General features: G+C 36.9%; 3 protein-coding genes across 4 annotated transcripts; 2 read left to right on the forward strand and 1 right to left on the reverse strand.

Annotated features, from left to right (window-relative positions):
- Positions 1–24: 24 nt before the first annotated feature.
- Positions 25–2,143, forward strand: LOC101295583. The gene is made up of 2 exons (XM_004309674.1): positions 25–1,885; positions 1,994–2,143. The coding sequence occupies exon 1, from the start codon at positions 110–112 to the stop codon at positions 1,883–1,885; it is 1,776 nt and encodes a 591-aa protein (XP_004309722.1). The 5' UTR covers positions 25–109; the 3' UTR covers positions 1,994–2,143.
- Positions 2,144–9,149: 7,006 nt separating this feature from the next.
- On the forward strand, positions 9,150–13,710 carry LOC101295878 (probable galacturonosyltransferase 15-like). The gene is made up of 7 exons (XM_004309675.1): positions 9,150–9,611; positions 9,898–9,941; positions 10,550–10,705; positions 11,836–12,417; positions 12,501–12,803; positions 13,284–13,496; positions 13,620–13,710. The coding sequence occupies exons 1-7, from the start codon at positions 9,398–9,400 to the stop codon at positions 13,689–13,691; spliced, it is 1,584 nt and encodes a 527-aa protein (XP_004309723.1). The 5' UTR covers positions 9,150–9,397; the 3' UTR covers positions 13,692–13,710.
- A 2,165-nt stretch (positions 13,711–15,875) lies between these two features.
- LOC101296165 (floral homeotic protein AGAMOUS-like) lies at positions 15,876–24,013 on the reverse strand. 2 transcript variants are annotated; one of them, XM_004309676.1, is made up of 8 exons: positions 23,594–24,010; positions 19,035–19,113; positions 17,783–17,844; positions 17,586–17,685; positions 17,432–17,473; positions 16,591–16,632; positions 16,312–16,490; positions 15,876–16,183 (listed from the first exon to the last, which is right to left on the reverse strand). In XM_004309676.1, the coding sequence occupies exons 1-8, from the start codon at positions 23,833–23,835 to the stop codon at positions 16,180–16,182; spliced, it is 750 nt and encodes a 249-aa protein (XP_004309724.1). In that variant the 5' UTR covers positions 23,836–24,010; the 3' UTR covers positions 15,876–16,179. The 2 variants fall into 2 exon arrangements, with proteins under 2 accessions (XP_004309724.1, XP_004309725.1); XM_004309677.1 differs by having other exon boundaries at positions 15,876–16,490; positions 23,594–24,013.
- Positions 24,014–24,212: the final 199 nt, after the last annotated feature.

The raw sequence follows: 24,212 nt of genomic DNA on the forward strand, positions 1-24,212 counted from the left end.
AATATGTACAAACTATGTGGTCAGCTTGAGCATTCTGTTCATATTCTTGGGAGTATCTCAAAGTCATCCAACTGAACCTGAGTTGAGTGTCATTGATCTTTTAGCTTCCATGCTTATGCAAAATAATGCACACAGTGATGCTCTTCAGCATATTGAGCGTGCACAGTTCGTATCTTGTTCCAAAAAAGAGCTGCCTTTGGAAATGAAAGTTAAAGAAGGAATCTGCCATGCTTACCTTGGGAATTCGGAGAAGGCAGAAATGCTCTTTAGTGCTCTTGAACAAAAAAGTGCAGATCATGCTGAGTTGATTACTGAACTTGCAGATTCATTCATGAGTCTGGAGCAATATAGTTCTGCATTGAAGTATTATTTGATGCTGAAAGGAACCACAGACTCTAATAATGGTTTTTTACATATAAAAATGGCTCGATGCTATCTATCCTTGAATGACAGAGTACAAGCAATTTCATGCTTCTACTTAGCTCTGAAGGCACTCGAAAACAATATTGATGCGCGATTGACATTAGCTTCTCTTCTTCTTGAAGAAGCCAGAGAAGAGGATGCCATTTTGCTGCTATCTCCTCTTGACAATATTAGTTGTTCTGACCTCCAAACTGATAAATCAGAACCATGGTGGTGCAATGGAAAGGTGAAACTGAAGCTTTGCCATATTTACAGGGCTAAAGGGATGCACAAGGAATTTGTGGATACAATCTATTCTCTTGTGCGTGAGGCATTATGTATCGAAGTACTTCAGCAAAAGGTGAGAGTGAAAAAGAGGCTCACAAAAAGTGTGCTGCTAGAAAGAGTTAAAGTTCTGAATAAGCACCAAATGGATAATCTACTTTGTGGATCTATATCAGTAACTCCGGCATCAGATATGAGCAGAGCTAACAGAGCGAAGAAGCTGCTCGAGAAAAAGGCGAAAGTTAAGGAAGAAAAGAGAGCAAAGGCGATGGCTGCTGGAGCTGACTGGCAAAGTGATGATTCAGATGAAGATCCTCCAGAAGAAATACATAAAGAATCTCCCCTCCCAGATCTTCTCAAGGATAAAGATAATTATGACCTCATAATAGATTTGTGCAAGTCACTGGCTTCCTTGCATAGATATTGCGAAGCATTGGAGATTATAAATCTTGCTTTGAAGGTGACTCGCAACATATCTTCTGTTGCTGAGGAACTCCGGTCTCTTGGAGCGCAAATAGCATACAACACTCCGGATCCTGAGCATGGGCTTGACTGTGTAAAATACATTGCAGACCAGCATCCGTACAGCTATGCTGCCTGGAATTGCTATTACAAAGTCATTACCAGATTCGATGACTGGTATGCGAGGCATTTTAAGTTTCTACGTGGTAAGCGGGACAAACTCAAAGACTGTGCAGCTCCGATGATCATTTCAGGGCATCACTTGACAAGAAAAAGTCGTCATCAAGATGCTGCCAGAGAATATCTTGAAGCTTATAAGTTATTGCCAGAGAATGCCTTAATCAATCTATGTGTTGGTACTGCCTTAATCAACTTAGCACTGGGACTCAGGCTTCAGAACAAGCACCAGTCTGTTGCACAAGGTTTAGCATTCCTCTACAACAACTTGCGACTTTGTGAAAACAGCCAGGAGGCTTTGTACAACCTAGCCAGGGCCTTCCACCACATTGGCCTTGTGACTCTGGCAACTGTGTATTATCAACATGTTCTAGCAATTCGTCAGAAGGACTGCCCTCTCCCTAAACCTCCTCATGAGAACCAAGAGTCCGCTGAGAATCTATTACCAGGTTACTGTGACCTTCGGAGAGAAGCAGCTTTCAATTTGCATCTTATCTACAAAAAGAGTGGAGCAGTGGATCTTGCACGAATGGTCCTTAGAGATCACTGCACCTTCTGAGTATGCAATTTCTAGAAATTTATAGTCCAGTTGCCCTTTTTAAATCTATATATCAAGAAGCTTGATTTTTTAAAGTTTAAAACTGTAAAATCTGTTGGTTTGTTGCAGAAGATAATGATCATATTCTTAGATAGTTTGACTGGATTGAATGAGAGGAGGCGTCCTGCTTCATTTCTCTGGTTGGCTTGAAAATACTGATTACTATTCCATGAGAATAGAGGTCGGTGATTTGTCAAATGTTCACCAACGTAGCTTAAACCAGCTGAAGAAAGCGTGGGAAATGCTAAAGGGGGAAGGTATGTGACAGTAGCAAATTTTCTCTGTTGAAATAGTACTACACTACTACTGTAACGGTTGTGAAATTAATCACTTCCTAGCTCCCTAAACTCCACTTTTCCTATAATTAGTTCTGCTTGAAAACCAAAAAAAAAAACATGTGACATGAGATTACACATGCTTCTGGTGCTGAGCAAATTGAAACCAGCTAGTTGATAAATTAAAACCAGCTAGTTTCTTCTGATGCTTCTTTAGACTCCCACAACCCTTTTTGTGCACTGATCACATATTAGATGTTACTTCCTCTAGCTGCTCAAGATCCAACATTGATAGATGCAGCTCTGAGAAGTCTCTCATGTCGAGCTTTCTTAAACTGCTCATCTCACGGATGTATTCAGGCAGCTCCTCAATGCTGATGCAATAAGATGTTAAGAATGTTCAACTTGAGCCTGGCAATTCAAAACGAGCTTCTACAGAACCTTAACCTTAATACTTTTAGATTGGCCATATTTCCGTTCCCTTGAGGCAGAAACAATAGCAAATCATAATTGGTGATACTGAGGTTTGTTAGATGAATCAAATCAGAGAGCTCGGCAGGCAATTCCCACAAATTTGGCAAATTGTTAATGTTCATTTCCTCTAGATTAGGAAATGCATCCAATATTTTGATGGAACCATTGCTGAATGCTTGACCCATGTCATATTCTCTGCATAATCCTTGGTCATAAAATTCAAGACTAGAACCTCTGCTTCTGGTAGTTGCATGTTTGGCCAATTAGTTGAGAACTTTTCATCTGCAAACACCATGTTATCTGATTTAAGTGTGAAGAGACATGTATCAAAAACTAAGCAAGTCTTCAAGCCTTTGCTAATGAAGGATAGAGATATGGAAGTAATGGAACAACATACCTTCACGTACAGGTTGATAGTTATCGTCCCACAAGCCTCGACCACTTGAGAAGATTGTCTCCACACGTCTCTATAACCAGTCGATTTCTACGCTCTATAGGGTCTCGTTTCGAGTGGTAGATAGCCAGCTTTGTGAGCAAATCATGTTGGGTAACAATGTGTCATGGGAATTGAATGTAATCAGTGCGCTACCATATGTTAGGAACTTAGGATATAGTCAGCATCAGCTTTCTAGCAGTAATCTAGTAAGTCCAGTGGCTAGAAAATGCAATTAGTTGAAGCAATTGTAGTTAGCTTATGTGTAGTGATTAGTTCTCAGGAATGCGCTCGTCTGGCATACTTAAATCAACTGCAATGGTTCATATATAGAGAAGGACAATAGTCCTAATTCACTCAGTGATTTCCATCTCTTACCAATACACAGATCGGCCGGATTGCAAACTGTGACACTGCCAAAATAATTGTGGCTGCCATGGGTGAAATGTTAAGAAGTTTGAGAAGGCAAAAATTTAAGATTGGAGTGCATCTTGAGCACTGTGCATCTTAATTTAGGAAGTCTTAAGCCCCTAACCAATAACAATTGCAAAAAGAGATGACAAAATCAGGGGTCAAGTCCCGCGAACCCAACTTAGTAACCATGGTTTTGCTAGCGCATCCGTTGCCCGATTACCTTCATGAATGAGTAGCAAATATGCACTTTAGCACTTAAGAGATGTGTAATAAGTTGTTACTCCATTCAACGCTTACAACATCTCTAGAATATTGTTAATTCAAAATTTTTATAAAATATTTTTAAGATTGCTAAACAGAATTGATAAATCTGTCAATCATGAAAACCTATTTTCCCTCCTCTCTTTATTCACGTGTCAGTTTATAATTGGTTAAAAAATTCATATAACTTGCAGATAGCAATAACTGCTGGAGCCAAATTCTCATAACTACAGCTAAATTTAACAATAGTTTTACCTACACTGCTAGATGCTCTAGGGAGTCCTAGCTATCAAGGCACTAAGGAAGAAGCGTAGATAAAGTTAATGATAAGCATAGAATCCACTTCCATCCATATATGTTCAAACTAGCTAGTTTTCCAAAACATTGTGCATGTTTCAATCATTTTAACATACACTTTAATAATTTAGATGAAGTATTGATAATAAAAATCATAGTTATAATAATTGATATTACCAGTTCATAACTTCATTTAATATATCGATCCCATAATAATAACCAGATAACTTTAGTAATTTATAATATTTTTGTGAATTACATAGTTTTGTGTGTTTCAATCTGAGCAAAACTACAATCGTTTTGGATATTCAAATAAACTTAAGATTATCCATGGAAATGGATCATCCTCTCCCTTCCTAACTAGCTAGATTGAAGAGATTGTCACCCCCACGTACAGACATGTATATATAATGTTGTTTCCTTTTTTCTTATAATTTCTCATATACAGTATGATACTGAATTATGAGTGAAGACAATGACATGAAGATTGAAATCATATTCTCCATTCTTCGATCTCTATCCGATGAGACTTTTCCTTTTATATATTCTGTCTCAACTTGAAACTGCACGAAAATTAGATTTGTGCCACTTGTATTTCTTGGATATAGTTGGGGACCCAAATTGCATGTTACCGGCCTTAAACGTAGGTCGACAAATTGTGATGGAAAACTATAACCACTGTGGGTGGCAAACCAATGACAGGCCAACATAGCACCATCTTTACTTTAATTTCGTGCTATCTCATAATTTGGTTCCAAGATTTTAACAGACTAAAAAATAAATCACATCACCTATTTAAACCCAAATCAACTTCGCCTTAGATCTTAGTCTCCGTCGAGAAATTTTTAAATACTACGGAAGGACCACATGGCAGTCTGACGTGGTTTTATATTCCAATCAAATTTAGACATGTGGATTTCTTACAACTAAAATATAAACAAATATTTTCTATTTTTTGTGAAATGACATTCATGGGTATTTAGCAAGTTCAAACTAGGGTCTAGGGTATAGGGTTTAGGGTTTAGGTTTAGGGTTTAGGGTATAGGGTTTAGGGTTTAGGGTTTGGGGTTTAGGGCTTAGGGTTTAGTATTAAAAAAAACAACAGAAAACCTAAAATGGTCTTTGACAAAATAACTGAAATAATTTTTCGTGAAGAAAATCTACATGTCTAAATTTGATTGGAAAGTAAGACCACGTCAGACTGCCACATAGTCCTCCCGTAGCACTGAAAAATTTCTCCTGTCTAACGTGCTGATTTTATCTCATATACATATAGTTACAATTACGTAATGAGTGAATACGACAAATGAGTAGTCTATCGTATGTATTAATGTGAGTTTCAACTCACAGTAACTTTTTGTTTATCTGTAGATAGTAGCGGCAAAGTGTAATGATTACTTCTGACATATGCGTTTGATTTGATTCGATTAATTTAAAAATGATAATTAATGACATTTGATTACAAAAAAAAAAAAAAACAGTTAACTTATGTAACTAGCTTAACTGATCTTTCGTCCAATTTTGGTTCACCAAAGTCCCAACCAATTTGAGCTAGCTTTTGACGGTAATTGGAAAATTAAAATAAAATTGGAAAAGTCCCATTGTAATATTAGTAATTGTGTTCATCAGTGAACCATGCATATCTGCTTACCGACAATTTCATATAGCTCGAACAACAGTGATATCGACCAAAGTTTAGTCTGATTACACTCTTAACATTTTGAGCAACTTTCTGAAGAAATGGTTGAGCTGGTTACGGTTTTTATGAGTCCTAGCTTATAACTCCTTCGATGAAATATAATTCAAACCAAGAGAATAAAGTGTTCAATCAATCAACTCAGCTCTCCCCGGTTTCGCTTTTTATGGTAAAAGAAGGAACCTCTATCGATGGTTCAAAGCTAGTCACAATCAAAACTTAAGCACAATCAGTCACAAAAAATGGAACCCGCTTGGGAATGAATCAAGGAAAAAGTATAATGAAACATGTATGTACGTGGTAAAATCGTTATCGAGGCACAGTAGAAAATTAGTGCGAAGAAAAAAGGTTTGCTACCGTGATTCATGAGGATTCGGAGATCTAGCTAGCTATTTAAGCATCTAATTAGCATTTTGTTCTATATTGTAATCGAAAATTAACCACCACTGGGGCCTTAATGTGTTTGTCTGGTTGAAGATAGAGAGACCTTGAACTCATTCATGGAGACTCCTGATTCATCATCGGATATCATTCATATGTTAAAAGCTGAAACTAATTCATATATGCAGTAATGTATAAAAGTATTTAAAGAACCGTGTGATTTCAATAATATGTAAAACAATTATGCATACTCTCTCGATACAGATTAACCGTTTGATCTAGAAAGTCCTTAAAAAAACCGTGTGATTTCGTACTAACAATACAGGCAATATACTTGCATATATATATATATATATATATATATATATATATATATATATATAGATTAAACTGATTGATCTGCAACTTTGATCGATGTTTTTGGCCAGCAATGAAAAACCACATGGAAGTAGAAGCTTGATTATTATCCTTCAAACTACAGGTGCAGCATGGGGACTAATAATTTAATGGAGCGACTATTAAGAGTTTGCCGGAGATTAAAGCATGTGCATGGAGACGTTGGAAGATCCTGGACCAAAACCTTCATTTTCTAATTGATGGAAGAAGATGATACCACTTGAATCATCGAAGCAAACCTAATTTCGTACTTGTGTGTGTGCATAGTGATGAACTGCATATATACATCATGATGACATAATAGCTACGATCATAAAGTGTCTTCTACTAAATGTTATGGTTATTCATGCAATGTTTTATCAAATACTCGGTTATTCATGCACAATAACAATTTATTACGATCGATATAGACGATATAGGCGTAGATAATTCTTTGTCAGATATGTCTAGAGACATTTTTTGTGTCGGACATCTTTATTTAACTACATATATGAAGAGATCGATAGTCTACATTTCCAATATGTTATATGTCGTAATGTTTGTTAAATATCATATCATCTAAGAATCGTGGAAAAGTCTGATGCTTCATCCTCTTGCTGTATAAAGTATAAACACATGCATGCATGCATGCATCCTAATGTGGTCATCTATTTACTAGCTTGTGGCCACCCTAATATTTGCTAGCTAGGCTGGAATTGATAAAATGCGTGATTCCATCCTGCAGTATCGGCCAACTGTGTGAATAACAAACAAGTAATTGATGAATGACGACCACATCCCAGCTTTTCACGGCAAGTCACATATCGGCTTTTATAAAATTTGTCTCGATTGAGAGATTTCAGAGCTAGCCAAATCCAAATCTTATAGAAACTGAACAATCAATGCCATTGTATGTCACTTGACTCAGAATTGTAGGCGATAGTTGACTATGAATCTCACTTTATTTACCTGATCGAAAACTGAAAAAGAAAATTAAAGATGACAGAAAATCTCCAAACAAACTCGAAAACTCTTACTTGTTGTATATTAAGATCCCTCCCAAATTCCCAAAATGCTCCATCATATCCATGAAACATAAACCCTATCCCTAAATCCCTAATTGCCTTCTCCGGCCAACAAGCATTGGACTCGTATATACAAATGTAAATTTGAGTTATATATATCGCCCTCTCCCAAATACACACTTGCAGCTGATACATTTTCTGGGTACGTTTGTGATCGATTCTCAGAGAGCAATTCGATAATAGATATGCATTAATTTGATGATCACAACTCGATCTATTCCAGGCTACAACACACTTGGATTTTTCTTTTCACCCATAAGTTTTATGTGCTATCAGGGATGGTAACTGCAGGGGTTAAATTTGTTGGAGCAGACCTACTAACCAATGCAGTCAAAACTACTGTCTACTGACTCCTGCATGTCTTGCCTGTTTTAAGCAGAGAATGAAGGACTGAAAGTGATCGATGTAATCTTTCTGCGCGCTATACAAGTATATATCATCCACAGTACATTGAGTACCCATCATCAACTCAAATTTATTGTCACAAGTATCATGAGTCATGACTTTTAACAAGAATTCAACAAACATCTTAATAAATGACGATATCGATGTCTTTATGAAGCATGCATCATTCTCAATCAATATATCGAGAATTTTGTGATTACATTAGATTGCAAGAGAAGAAAATCGGACCGTGATCGACAATTTGATCATAATACGTACGTAACTATATATACAACTATTAGTAGATTTTTAACTACATACGTTTCTACCACACTTCTTCAATTACGAAGTTAATTTCTTCAATAAACACATGATTTTCATGTTAAGCGATGCAATATATATATATAGTGAATGATCGAGAATATCTTTACAATTTTTTTTGCTTAAAGGTGATTGATAAATCATATATCGTGTCACAACCGTTTCATTCAAGTACAACTATGTGACGATATCGACTATTTTCCCTCTTGGCTATAATAGAACAAACCAATCTTGAGCAACACAAAACTTTTGGCCTGCTCTTCCTTCACTCTACAACCTACACGAGTAAATGCACTCTCTCAACAATTTTTACGTAGTATGCCAGGGTAAAAAAAAGAAAAAGAAAGTAAAATGCAACTTTTACCACAGTATGTAGTCGTCTGTATACACTATACGGAATACGTATAAAAAATTGGCGCTAAGAAAACCAGTTGTCGGCACAAATAGAAAGTCATCAGCGACAGATCACCCCCAGGTGGGCCCCGCCAAGAAAGATAGTAAGAAAGCGAGGGAAAACAAATAAGAGAAAAAATGCGTGTGACTCTCACCCCCCCCTCTCTCTAATTTGTCGGTGAGATTAGTCTAATCCCAGTGGCCAAATCCGTTATTTATTCTCTAATCCAAAGGCAATATAGTAATATCACGTCTTCATCTTTTTATTTTATTACGTCACCACCCCAAAAACCACAATAAAACTCCCCCAATCTATTTCCCGCGGCTTTCAACGCGGCTTTTGTTTTGGCTTTTTCCCATTCCCCCTCTCTCTAATTATTATTTTCTATTCTCCAATTTATTTATTTAAAAAGAAAAAAAAGGTCAGAGAGAGAGAGAGAGAGAGTGTTGAGGCTCCTACTAATACTTCTAAACCCTGCTCTCTCTTCTTCTTCTTCTTCTTCTTCATCGAGCCCGTGACCTCACCTCAATCCAAAAACCCCAACCGACCTCTCCTCTCGCATTTCCGATCTGTACGGTCCGATCTCAGCGGCGATTACTCCATCTCCGATCGCCGATCGATCACCGGAACTGATCGCATTGATCGATGAAGCTGCCGATGAGTTCGTCGAGTTCTGGCGGAAGATGAGGTTCTACATATCCACAACGGGGATAAAGAGGTTAACGATATCCGGCGCCGGCAACGGTAAGGGATCTCCGGCGCCGGCGTCCACCAGGAGATTCTCCGGCAGGACGCTGTTGCCGCTCGTCCTCGTCCTCGCTCTCGTTTTGCCGTTTCTCTTCGTCAGGATCGCTTTCATTGTTCTCGAATCCGCGTCCGCCTGTTCTTCCTCGCCTGGTAAAAAAATTTCACTCTCTCTTTTGATTTACTCACTTTGCTAATTAATTAATTTATTAATTCACCGAATTATGAGTAATTTGGAATTGAATGAGAAGATTTAATAATGCCGTGATTGACGGAGCTGTACATTTCGGTTTCTGGTTGCTTCGTTTCTAATCTTTACCCTTTGATTTCTGGAAATTGGAATCGGTGTTCATATTAGTTTTTCAACTTTCTTTTTTAGTCTGAATATTTTTAAATTCTTTGAATTTTTAATATTTCTTTTTGTTTTTAGTGACTGCAGATTGTATAGGATGGAGGTTTTTCAGCGGGAGTGACGCGTCTGTTGTAAGTGCACCTTCAACTCTATCAGATTGACGCAGTTTCTTTCTCCATTTTGCCAAATTTATTTGAAAACAAAGATAGCAGAATCATGAACTACACGAAAATTATATTAAATGGTTTTTTTTTTTCTGGTGATTATGATAATAATGGAGGATTATATAGTTGTGATGGATACTAGTGTAGGAAAACTACATAGTAGTCAATGGATAAGCGCATTTTGGGGACTGTCGGTTTGTATTTGTATTTAGAGTGTATCACTATCACTATTCCCTCCAGTTGCTTTCGTGGACACGTGGCCAGTTGCACTGCCATCATATTATTCTCGTCCACTTGATCCTTGATTTATGTTAGAAAAAGGTAAAAAAAATTGGCCTAAATTTTTTATTTCCAGACAACTATTTGACTATTTCCACACCCCTATCCTGTGTTTTGTCTTGGAAAAGCTTCCTTTAACTGGGAGTGGAGGAAGCACTCAGAATATGTATACAATTGGCAAAGCTTTTCTGGGTTTTTTCCATGGTGTTACTGGTCAATATCTAGTATTGTGATGTGATGAACCATCCTAATGTGTTTGTATTTTATCGTGGGTGATGTATATGCCGGAACAAAAGCTCAGGGAGGAATTGACAAGAGCGCTACTAGAAGCAAAGGATGGTAACATTGATGATAATGAGGGTGGTGGGATAGAGTCATTCAACCAGCTTGTCCAGGAAATGACATTAAAACAGCAAGACGTCAAGGCATTCGCATTCAGAACAAAAGCTATGGTACAATGCCCTCACTCTCACTTGCTATTTACACACTTCATTTTCATTCCTAGCGGTTTGTTTTGTTTCCTTTTCCACGTTATTGCTTGGTTTGGGCTGATGCCATGGTCTAGTCCAACCACATGGAGTGGTTGGTCCTAGACTTCAATTAATTCCACCTACCCCATCTAGGTTTATTGGGTCTGCTCAACTCTCCTGACCATTATGATCCTCATCTAATTATGTTAACAAGTGTTTAAAACTCCAAGCTTATAAACAACCAAATGGTTATATTGTTTTCTTATAGATTTGTTAATGGCATACTCCATGGCACTTACTACCATTACCAACTGCCCAGTTATCTATACCTACAATTGTTATTCAACTTGATACGCATTTGTAGTCATACTAGGCAATTCCCACCCAAGGGGTCCTTTTCTGAAGGCAGTACAGAGTGCTGTGCCATCATTATCTATGACCATTTTCCTTTAGTGAATCTGGAAATTAGTTGAGCAACCTTTTTTGGAGTAACTTCACTTCCTATGTTCTGAAGAAGCTACCTTTACTTGGGATTGCCAACTTTTTGGACCACAAAACTACGGAAGCTGGCAAAATGACTTGACTGAGTTGCTGTCCAAATTTTGTCCACTGATTTCTAGCTGCAATTAGTTAGGTAAATGGAATTTTCCATGGTCAAAATTTGACTTGCAGTAAAATTCAAATGAAATGTTGAAAGACTTGCATTCTTTGGTAAAAAAGTTATCATAAGTTCATAACTTGTTCTTCAGAAAATCGTCAGAGACAAGGTGTGATAAGTAGCAACATATAGGGTCAAAAATCTGAATCTGAGTTGTAATTCATGAGTATGCTCTAAATAGGATTTGGTGTTAAATCAAAGTAGATTGTTGTTTTGGCTTGCTATCTAGTTGGATTTGATGCCAATTTTTAACTTCATTAGAACCAAACTAGAATGTAGTGGATACTGTATCAGGCGTAGTTTCAGTTGTACTAGAACCAAGCCATTAGGAAGTTAGGGCTGAAGTTTTTGTGTTGAAACTATTCAAAGCATCTATTTGTACACAATGCAGTATGGGAACTGAAATTTGCTTAACCCTTCTGTAAATATTCTAATATCTTTGCTTAAAGTGCAGCTATCAAAGATGGAACACAAGGTTCAGTCAGCCAGGCAGCGGGAGTCAATTTATTGGCATTTAGCTTCACATGGTGTGCCCAAGGGTGTTCATTGTCTTTGCCTCAAGTTAGCCGAAGAATATGCAGTAAATGCGCTGGCTCGATCTCGTTTACCATCACCTGAATATGTCTCTCAACTTTCTGATCCCTCATTTCACCATCTTGTTCTCCTATCAGATAACGTCCTCGCAGCTTCTGTTGTTGTCTCGTCTACAGTCCAAAATTCAGCCAACCCTGAAAAATTGATTTTTCATATAGTCACTGACAAGAAAACTTACACTCCAATGCATGCTTGGTTTGCAACTAATTCTATTAAATCAGCAGTGGTGGAAGTTAAAGGGTTACACCAATACGACTGGTCTCAGGAAGTAAATCTTGCAGTCAAAGATATGTTAGAGATCCACCGCTCAATCTGGAGACATTATTACAAAAATTTGAAAGAGCATGACTTTGAATTTGATGAAGAACATAAAAGATACCTTGAAGCTTTGAGTCCCAGCGGACTTTCCCTCATGAACCTTCTTCGAATTTATATCCCTGAGGTAATCACTCTATTGCTTTCGTAGATGTCCCTGATGGGATGAATGGCAGTAATGATAATCATCTAATTTCATTGACCACACAGCTGTTTCCAGATCTCAACAAGATAGTGTTCTTGGAGGATGATGTTGTAGTACAACATGACATATCGTCTTTGTGGGAATTGGATCTCAGTGGAAATGTTGTTGGTGCAGTTGTCAATTCATGGTGTGGTGAAAACTGCTGCCCAGGAAGAAAATACAAGGATTACTTCAACTTTTCACACCCTATCATTTCATCCAACTTTGTTCATGATCGTTGTGTGTGGCTGTATGGTGTAAATGTTTTTGACCTTGAAGCTTGGAGGAGGACCAATATAACACAGACTTACCATCAATGGTTAAAACTTGTAAGTATTTTCTCATATCATCCATTACCATGGAAACTGCTTGGAAGTTACTCACATGTTTTTTCTGCTAAAGTTTTTGCTAGATGGCATTATCCTCATGTATCTTGGTAATTAACTAATTATTAGCTTCTAAGTTCTCATTTGTTAACAAATTATTGCCACATTATTCATTTTTTTGAGAATATTCCCTCATATTATTAAGAGTAATAAAAAAGCAAGAGGCAATGAAACTATCAAGAGCAGGGATTTGCTTCAAAAATGATCAATAGTGAGTGTGCACTAGTAGACAAATATTTGGATTCACTTTACATATCTTCAAGAGTGAGTGTGCACTAGTAGACAAATATTTCAGGATTGTAGCGTCTCGTGATTGTGTATAATAGTACTACAAGTGGATCTTCTATTCATATTTCTCTGTCATCTATACATGCATTTCATCCTTGTCTGTTGCCATGATTCTAAAATCTATTTGTGTTACAGAGCCAGCAATCTGGGTTGAGTTTGTGGTCTCCAGGAGTAAAACCACCCGCCTCAATTGCATTTGAGGGTCATGTGCATCCTATTGATCCATTGTGGCATGTGGCCGGGCTAGGTCATCGCTTCCCACAAGTTCCTCTAGAGATAGTGGAAGCTGCTGCAGTTATACATTTCAGTGGCCCAGCAAAGCCATGGCTTGAGATCGGGTCTCCAGAGGTACGAGGCTTGTGGAAGAGACATGTAAATTGTTCAAACAAGTTCATTAGGAGATGTAAAATCATGGAGTGAGAAGGACGAAGTCCTTCTTGCTCTCACATATTCATTTTGGGACAAAGCCAGATGAGGCATAGTTTGAGACCGGAGGGAAGAAGGTTTTGGCTTCAGCCTCTGCTTAATCACACTAAGCTTTAGACACCTGACATGGCTATTTCATGTCCATAATAGTCGATAGACGAAGGTATGCAGGCGATATACTACCATAGAATCAGAACATTCAGCCTTCATTATTGCATATAAGTGATATAAGTTTCATGGAAATGTATCTAACAGTTAATGCTGTAAATTTACTCAGGGTATTCAAATTGCTTAGCTCAAATCCACGGAACTGGTTAATAAGGCTTATTCATTTCTTGAGGTCCTACGCATAACTCTTCTGTCTTTGATGTAGTCTGGTTCACTAAAACAGAAACTATATGGGTATAGGTCAGCCAGCATTGCTCAATTTTGGAGTAATCTGATCGTTTTTTTTTCTCGTTGCGTTGGATATTTGGGTCTGGTAGGGTGTGGTATCAGTCATATCTTGTTATCTTGTTTCCAAATTCATCAGAGAAAGGGGCACAATCACGGGTATGATGGAGGCTTTGTCTGTGAATGAGAGAATGCGCAGTCACGTGTTCTTCTAGCATTCTCAAATAAAAACAATGCCGACGAAAACTTCAACTTTCAAACAATAGAACTCAAAAAAAGAAAAAAGAAAAAAAGAAAAAAGAGGTTGCACTTGTGACAAGGTATACTTCATCTTGCATAAAACGTTAAAACAAAGGACAAACAGATGTCCGAAAAGGAGCCCTTCCGATGAGGAAGTAAATCACCTGTCCCCGAGTTCCCAGTGCCAACCCTGTGCCTTCAATAATATTTTGACACGTGTTTCGCAAACTTAACACCCACCGACTCTGTTAATTCTTTATTTCCCCAATCGAAAAAAAAAAACACTCATGTCTCTCAATGGCTCAATCCTCTCGATCCATTTCAATTCCTCATAAAAATTCTCTCTGGTTCAATTGAACCAGATCAAATCCTAGACAAACACAAATGTAGATCTGGAATACAAAAGGAGATCAATTCCAGTTTTTATTGTTCTATCAATCATATATCTGATTATAGGAGAAACAAGAAGAGTTGAATCTCTTCGATAAAAAAAAGCTGCAAGTAATTCAGACGATGATTGTATAAGGAGACAAAGGACTCATGAAACCTATATTTCAAATCTGCAAATCTACAGCCTTCTACCCATTTACTCGACTTGCTCCTTATTTGATTATCAGAGAAACAAAATCAGCCAAATAGATGACGTTTCAATCATATGAGAAAAGAAAAAAAGGAACCGAAAAGTTGAAAGCCTTATCATCATTCTCTTCACAAAATCCACCACACCCATCATCCAAAAATACGAATTGAATCATTAGAGGCTTAATCTGAAAGACGCCCACAGCCGTGTATCGAACCTGAGAGAGGAGGAGATCGCCAAGTTTGCGGCAATCTAATCTAAGGGCTTTTGGTTTTATCATATTGAAACCGAAACACTCGTATAATTGAAAAGATGACTCTGAAGATACGAAATGGAGTCTGAAGGAGAGATGAACCCAGAAAGAGAGGAAGAGACAGGTTTCGTTTTTTTTTTTTTTGGAAAATGATTTAACGGTGATAGTTTGTTTTGAAGTAATTGCCAGATGTCAAAATATTATTGAAGGCACAGGGTTGGCACTGGGATTTCAGGAACAGGTGATTTACTTCCTTCCGATGAGGATCATCAAAATGAGTTTCAGACCAAAAAAAAAAAACAACGAACTATTTAAAGTTACCTAATCCTTGGGCTTCAAAAGACTACTATACTGAAAGGGGTTCTGAGCTTTGCTCACACAACTACACAAACTGATATCAATTATTTTCATACTGCTGTGTCAATGAATTATGAATATGTGAGACAAGGAAAAGGCTCAGAAGAACAGCTCATGTGAGAGATGATTGAGATTGAATGGCCAATATTGGGTTATTTTTTATGATGTTTAACATATAAGCCCTACCAAGCAACATATCCACCTCCCTTGGTTCCCTGGGCATCAGGCAATTATACAAATCCCATTTCCCACAAACTGGAAAATGTTTATGATCTTTTGTCTGTGTTTATGTATCTATATATGTATCAATATGTGTGTGCAAAAGCTATAAAAAAAAAACTACTTTTTTTTTTCTGGATTTACTTAAACTCTAGAATAATAGACATAGCATTGAGAGCTTTTCAATTAAATTCTAGAATAATCAACTATGTCTATTATTTCCTTCAATGCTATTATCTAACAGTTGAGCATAGAATTTGAGTGAGAAATCGAATTAACTATTATGGTGTCATAGAATATGGATACAGATCATAAAAGAGAAGTTGTAGTTCACAGTTACAAGGAGTGCCTAGCTAGTTCATACAGAATTATGGATCGACTTCATGCTAGTCATGAAGATTTTAAAAATTAACTGATTCTTACACATTTATAAACAGAAGTCAATCTGATAAATGTCAGGAAACAGAAATGATGAAATGAATCACCAGATTGCCTTCTAGCATTGCTCATCTGTACTTTTATTTAGGAGAAGAGGCGGAATAAATCACCAGACTTGTCGCATTTCAACTGTTATATCCAAAGAAATCAAAGTAAGGAGATCAGAACTTATTGGTATCTGAGTTTCGGAATTAGACATAGGGCGTTTTAGTTTCATTGGATGATGCATGCATATGTTGAATGTTAGGAAATCTTACACAAGTTGGAGAGGTGTCAGGTTCTGCCCTTGGCGATTGTAATTGTGATTGGACTCGATGATCACAGGGAGAAAGCTCCTATCATATGATTGAGGAGGAGGCATTGGTTGCTCATACGCGGACGATGTTCCTGGCAGCATATTTGCTTGCTGCTGCTGTGCCCTATCATTTTCAGCAATCTGTACCATGCAATGAAACATTAACAATCATATTATTAATGTAGTAACTCTTGATTAAGTCAAATTTTAAGGCTTAATTCTAGACGCAATCAAGAAAGACCTTTGCTCTCAGAAAATTGTTATGATTCTGCAGCTCGATCTCCTGCACAATGTGCACACATTGTCTTCAGTTAAGTTGGTTCATCAGTTGAAAAACTACAGAGATATCAATCTGACAAAAGTAATATATATGAATAATGCAATCAATTTTCTCTGAGTGAATTTTAGCATTAAAGCCAACTTCTAGAAATGCTGTACATGCCTAGGGCAACTTGGTTCAATGATCAGTCATATGCCTCGAAGGGTTTAAAATGACAACCTACAAGTGTAAGAATGTGTGATCACCGGTACCACAGAGGTAAGGACAACCTAGAAACTAGCTTGGAACATTTTGCAGTCATCACATGCTTGCTGCGTACCAAACAATTCAGAGCTAGCTATGCAGCCACTTGAGTAACTAATATGGCTTAATGTCAGGATATTGAGGATTATATTGATATGTTGCATATTATTTAACCTAAAGTAGTGTTCCCTTATTAGATATTTGGCATGTAATTACATGCCAAATAAAGAAAGAAGAGATAGATTATAATCTACGGCACTAGACTGTGAACCTGCATGATCAGCCACATGTATCTAGACTGTTTGGTATATATGTTTGGTAAGAGAAATCTTTTTGCATAACATAAATAGGATATCTTGATGAATTTTCTGCTAGTATTATCTAATGAATGTAAGTAAACATCCTTCTTCTACATGAAAAACCTTTCTCAATTGATGTTTCGTATACTAGGGAGATATATACTAATAGGCACCAAATAGTTAGAACTTGATGAACCACACGAGTATTAAGTATAGCTAGACTGAGAACAGGAAAGAATAGAGAAAGAAGAGATAGTTACCCTCTTTTGCATATATTCGATTTCAGCAAACAGCATTTCATTCTGCAGGTGGCATATATACATTGGCAAATGTCAGTTGAGATTCTGAGTACATATCAATGAGAAGTGAAATTAATAAATAAATATGTTCCAGAAAGGAAAGTTCACTCAGTACCTTCTTGGATCTTATTCTGCTGATCCCTTTCTCCAATCTTCCTTCAAGATTCTTCAGTTCCTTGACGTTCAAAGTGCTAAGAGCTTCCCCCAATATGTGCCTGCAGACACCAAATATACATATCAAATCATCTTATATATGCCTCCAGAGATATTAGCTATACAGATAAATTCCTCAATGTAAAGTCGGTAGTTTACCTGTTTGAATTCTGAATTTCTCTGATCTGTCTTCTTAGTTTGGATGCTTCTTGCTGATAAAACTGAGGCCACGAATGTAGTTATAGCATGATTCAAACTCATAATTGGTGCATAGAGTGATCAAAACATAAATTGTGTAAGCCATTAGTTCCAACTTTCAAGCCTTTTCTGAAGTATCTGGACTTTGGAAAAGGGTACTGCTCGATCTATCAAATCATACTAAATGTAACAGCTAGCAGACTGTCACGCGTAAAGATTTTATATCACTTTAAATTTTAAACTAATGAATCGCCTGGAATTACAAGAACACAGGAGGTGTACTCGCTAACAACAAGTTATGTTTGAGTGTTTGACAGAAGAGTTATCAATGGAAACTTGGCAGATGACATGTGCTACTGAAGAATTCAATGTCTGTACAAAAATTAAAGGTATACTTTCAAGCCAACATAATCAGAACTACTGCATATTATGGTAGGAAAACATATAACATGTAAATGCTGAAAGTGCAAGCGGGTTGCGAGTCATAGGGTTTTGCATGTATAACAACAACATACTTTTCCAGCTGAACCAACTTCTCACTCCTCTACTATGCTTCTCTTCGACCAAAAAAAGAATACTATGCTTCCATTTTATGCTCAACTTAGTCCAAAAGAAGCTAATCAATCAATAGAAATGTTCAAAATGAACTTAAACGTTTTAGAAGATTCTAAAACTAGCTCTTCATGTCTTGCAAAACAAAATGACAGTACAGAGGTTATTTCTATGACAAAATTGGAAATACATACTATATATATCTAGCACTGTGCACAACTGCATATTATAGTCTTTATCAACCTAATGACTGAGACTCATAGCACTTTGAATATGTATGTGGTGTGAATCAATCAGACTATATATCTTAAGCCTTTTCCTTTTCTATATGGAGTTCCCAGGAATCAAAACTAATGTGCATATATATACTACCACCACACCCATAGTTTATGCACAACCTTTGCGCCTTGGTTCTTTTTGGTTCAAGAGTCCAAAATGGGTCCAATTTTAGACAAGTTTGATCTTATAGGAATGAGTTTATAGGGATCATCTGTGTACAGTTACAAAAAGATGTCAGATCACTCAGATTCTTAATTAGGGTTTGCACTCTACATATATGAATTAAAAGTTCCCTTTTGTTAAGCATATATGCAACAAATATGAGCATATATCCAAAACAAATATGAGTACCTTTTTCCATTCATAATCTAAATAGGCTTACCTGAACATTAGCCTCAGTAACAGATCCAGTGTTTGAAGAATCACATGCTTTCTTGTACCTTTCGATTGTTGCTCTAACACTGCAACACCAAAACCAAAAGCACAAAACTTTGTAAATACTCGATGAAATACCTAACCCAAAAAGACAGTTTTAAATTTAGATATAGAAAAAAGTTACAAAATTAGCTAGGTAGGGAAAATACAATATGATGAAATTACGGAAGAGTAAATATTGCACAAATTGCATTATTGAATAGCAATGGCGTTAATATGATGTGTGTAATTGTCATTAGATGACACATAATCTTTGTTAAACCAGCGAAGGGGATATGAATCATAAGAGATAGCCGCCTAGATGATTCCCCTACCTATGTCACAATACAACACATCTATCCAGCCAAAGAATGCCCTAGCAATTCTCTCTTTGAGCAATTCTTAAATGCAAGCAATGGTGGGATTTTGTTGATTCTTGAAGATCAAGTTTCTTGCTTTGGAGTGAGGTAAGATCTCTCTAACTGTTTACACATTTTAGATACAAAGATCCAAAAACTTGAGAAAGCATCATTCATAGTTCCAGTGGGAATGAAAGAGATTACGATAGAAAGAGATTAAGAAGGAAATTAAGCACCATTACAGCCACGGCACAACTGCAGAATGACTACTCAGTTGTAAAGTAACCAAGTGATGAGTAAATTGTATTAATTAAATGATTCATATAGATTCATACACAGTACTATTTGATTATGATGTACCAAGTACCGACTAAGGTAGATTATATGTGAAGCACTAGTAGTCTATAGTACTCTTTATTCAGAGAATATATACTGTGACAGCCATGGTAAACAGAGTTAGGATTCTTTCTCCTACTAAAGAACATACATTACCCTCATAATGTTCTAAAAGGCGCTAGGCGGGCGGTAACTCACAGCCCAGAGCCTGGACAGCCTAGGCGAGGATTAGGCGGGGACTAGGCGATTTGTATTTTTTAAGATTTATTAATTAAAAAAATATATTTAATACAATTTAATATTTGAAAACGGTTAAATATAGATAAATTATTCAATATAATCTAGCTATACCCCTTTATAAAATAAATTATAACTAAAATTTAGCATAACTTCCTGTAAAAATGAGCAACAACAACAATAAACATATACACTTCTAATTTAAAACACACAATTAACTCTTATACTCTCATACTCCCCACAATATAACAATCCCACCATAAAAAGAAAACAAAATTAGCTTGAGAGCTTAGCAGCCTAGACGGGCAAGGTGGCATCTAGGCGGGCTAGACGGCATTTAGGCGCGCTAAGCGGCCGCTTAATCGCCCACAGCCTGACACAAAGGCCTGGAAAAAAAGCGAGGCGGCTTGTTGCAGCCTAAAGCCTAGACGGGGACTAGGCGGTCCTAGACGGGGCCTTTTAGAAGCTTGCCCTCATATACTCAAAAATGTTACAAACTTTGATCGAAAAGGCCAATATATTGAAACCACCAAAAAAGAAAAAACTGCAGCCAATTAACAACTCAAACCTCACACAGTGTCTGTGGAGCCTCTTCTAGCAGTGGCGTAATCAGAAACCACAAGTAGAAGGGTCAAGAGTTTAAATAATAATGCCACACAAAATAAAAATATAATTTTTATTGAATAATATAAAAACTTATAAATCATTAGAACACTTTGAAAACAAAAGTTAAATAAAATAACAAATCTCCCTAAAGTAATTATAATTGTCCTCGACGATTGCTCATATTTTGAAATTTTGGAGGAGCTTCAGATGGAGTCGACTGTTCTGCTGTTTTTATCTTACGATACTTTTCAAATAAAACTAAAACATCCATAATTGCAAGTTTTTAATTATGAAGGTTGTCGACGACATGGAAAAATTTATTGAAGGATAACAAAACAAAATACGTAAAGAAGCGACTAAAACTGTTTATATAGAGGTGCACGAGAAATCAATCACAATAATTGATTGATTAGGAAATATATTAATTAAAAAGACAAAAAAAAAGACTAGGAATATGTTTTAATTGTAATATTAAAGGGAGATGCAATCAATCATTGATTCGGATTAGAAACCTATATTAAAAAAAAAAAAAAGAGAACCACACGTGAGGAGTTGAACACTCCTCTGTTCAAATTGATTGTTGTAATTAATATTTTATATGCCAAACTTTTCTTTAATTAGTTAGAATGGTCAAAATAGTGTCAACATCACATTTCAACTGACAAATTAGATAACAATATAACCTAATAAAAAAATATGAGGGAGGTCAACTGAACCCCTTGACCCCCCCTTCCCTACGCCCTTGTCTTCTAGTATAAATTTTTTCCCACTACTTTGTTAAACTGCAGAACACCTGAGCTTATTACCTATTCGCTTTGACATTAGTGACATTTTTTTTTTTTGTAGGAGTGAGATATCAACCTTATATATGTTCATTCAGATCATAATGTTACAGTAATGTTGATGTACATAGCTGATTAAGCCCAAAAATCATTTCAAAATGTATCAAAAGTTCTCAAAGAATAGTGTCACAAAACATGAAAAAGGATTAGAGGGGGTGCCCTAGACTTGGCTAGACTTGGCTCCACAGAGTTAATATATAGCATAGTTTGATGTTGTATCACATAGAACAGAACCAAAGAAAGCATTTACTACCTTAAATTTCTCGAGACAGTGATTGGTTATCTCTGCCATGCTGGCAGAAAACCCTAATCTATGATTGGCTGCCCTTTTTCCAGTCTCTACATCATCGACACGTGTCGAGGACCCATTACTCACAGTGTAATACCCTAATGATACACTCGCTGGTCCAAAACCCTCGTAAGATCCTTTAAACATTTCCCAGCTCCCATTTTTTATTAAAAGATTCTGAGAAGAATTTATTTCATTTGTATCTCTGCAATCTCTGAGGCACTGGGCAGCCATTTTTAGATGTTTCTTCTCAGACTCACCCTCTCCATTTACCAAAAAGAGCCTGAACTGTGAAAGAAACCCTCAGCTCTCATTGGCTCGTACCCAATTGCCCATTCCTCAGTCCTTTCAACTTTAATCAAACTTTTCTTGGAGTATATGCGAGTTTTTAAAATCCCATCAGAGTTTTTAGGTAAATTGCTCCATGAGATCGAAAGCATAAGATTAAAGCACAGGAAGGATGGAGGTGAAGTTAAAAAGGAATCATGACACCAGCTTCTTTTGTCCAGACTGAAGAACAGAAACATCATATCACAGTGACGTGACTAATTAAAGATTCGTATGTTGTTGCTCAAGAAAAGAAACAAGCACCGCTTAGCTAGCTAGCTCACACAAGAAGTCCTAAGCACATGATTCTCACTCAGGGTTCAATAGGGGTAAGTTGGTCAAGTAACCCTTACTGTACTCTTGGGTTTTCAAAACCCTAATTAAACAAAGATCTAAACTTTGGTGCTTGAAGACTAAAGACAGATTTGTGACAAGTTTTGAAGAATTCCCATTTGAGCTTTGTGCTGGTAATCACCAGTATGATAGTTCTTTTCTTATGATATGTTGAAGAACTGAGTAATTTAGTAAAGACAAAACTTTGGCATCTATTAGCTAGGCTATGAACCTATGTCCCAGATCTGCATACAAACTCATTGTAGAAGTTTTATGATTCTGGATGATTTCTCAAGTACCTAGCTAGCTATTTGACTTTTGAAACCCTAGCTAACAAGACCTAAAGCCTCCTCCTTATGCTCCTGGAAAAGGGCAAAAGGGAAGAATTTCTAGAAACCCATAACCAGATTAAGGTTTTGAATTGAATTAGTTCTGGTTATGAACTTGATTAGTAGTAATGGGTCTGTATTAGATTTTACCTTTACTGTTTAGCGTAGCTGACATATTGTTTCAAAGGAAGCGTCAAGGGATGATAAGGGAGCTGGACAGCTTTATGCAGAGTCAAGACTTGTCATTGACTGATACACGACATGTGAAGAGAGAGAGGGGAGAGAGAGAGAGAGAGAGAGAGAGACAGAGAGAGAAAGAGAGAGGAAAATAGCAAGTTTTGCAGCAATGGAGATGCAAGGAAGCTAATCTAGCAGACCTGCAAATCTTTGGAAACCTAAGCTGAGTTTGCTCTCAGACAACAGCTACTCCTATTATTAATACACAACAGCCACTTCTCTTTCTATTTCTTACCATCAGATCTGCTATCCCAGTCAAATAAGAACTAGAAGAGAAGAAACAGAATAAAGAAACCATAAGCCAAAAATACCCGAAAAGATCTAATCTTGATAGGTTGATAAGTGAAATACACCTCAAAGCTCGTAAAGGATAGCAAACAAAAAGAAGAAAATAGAGTCTTAGATATAAATTATTCTTAGGGCCACTTCAGTACTCAATCCTCATGACCCTATACCCAGAATAAGCAAGACAATTTTAACTCTCATGTACTCATAGTCTCATAGTTTTATGATCTTTGTACTTTTAAATAAATTTCAAAGAAACAACCTTTGGAGGGTAGTCTGAATTGTAGCAAAGAAAGAAAAGAAGAGGGATTTAAACAAAACACAAGATCAAAAGAAAAGACTTAAACCTGTTGTTGGCATATTCATAGAGGCGCCCCCGGGTGGAGAACACAATAAGAGCAACTTCAGCATCACAAAGAACAGAAAGTTCATAAGCTTTCTTAAGCAAACCGTTGCGGCGCTTGCAGAATGTGACTTGCCGATTAGTAGTGTTTTCAATCCTCTTGATCTCAATTTTCCCTCTTCCCAATTTCTTTTGGGAAGAGCTCTCAGGATCATCAGCTGGTGTGATTTGTTTTGGGATCTCCATGATAATTTGCGAAGATGATCAAAATGGTAAAAACTATCCCAAATTGAATATCCTTAGTTCATATCTGTTTGGCAAAAGAAAAAGCCTCAATGTGATCACAACCATATAACAATAAAGGAACACAAAAGATTAAGTTGATCTTTTGCGTATGAGCTTTTTTTTGAACCCACTAGCCAAAAGTAGGAGTAGGAATGAAATGTAGGAGGCTGAAAGAAGAAATTACTTGTAGAGTTGAGTCTCTCCTTTGGTTCTTTGTTTTGGTGAGCAACAAGAACTAGAGTTTGCAGAAGTGGAAAGAGTTTGGTTCAGCAGATGGGTATTTATGGACAGAAAATAGACCTCTCAACCAGGACCCAATTCACACACAACTTTTTTTT

The sequence above is a fragment of the Fragaria vesca genome, unplaced genomic scaffold (assembly GCF_000184155.1).
Source record: "Fragaria vesca subsp. vesca unplaced genomic scaffold, FraVesHawaii_1.0 scf0513031, whole genome shotgun sequence".
Taxonomy (NCBI): domain Eukaryota; kingdom Viridiplantae; phylum Streptophyta; class Magnoliopsida; order Rosales; family Rosaceae; genus Fragaria; species Fragaria vesca.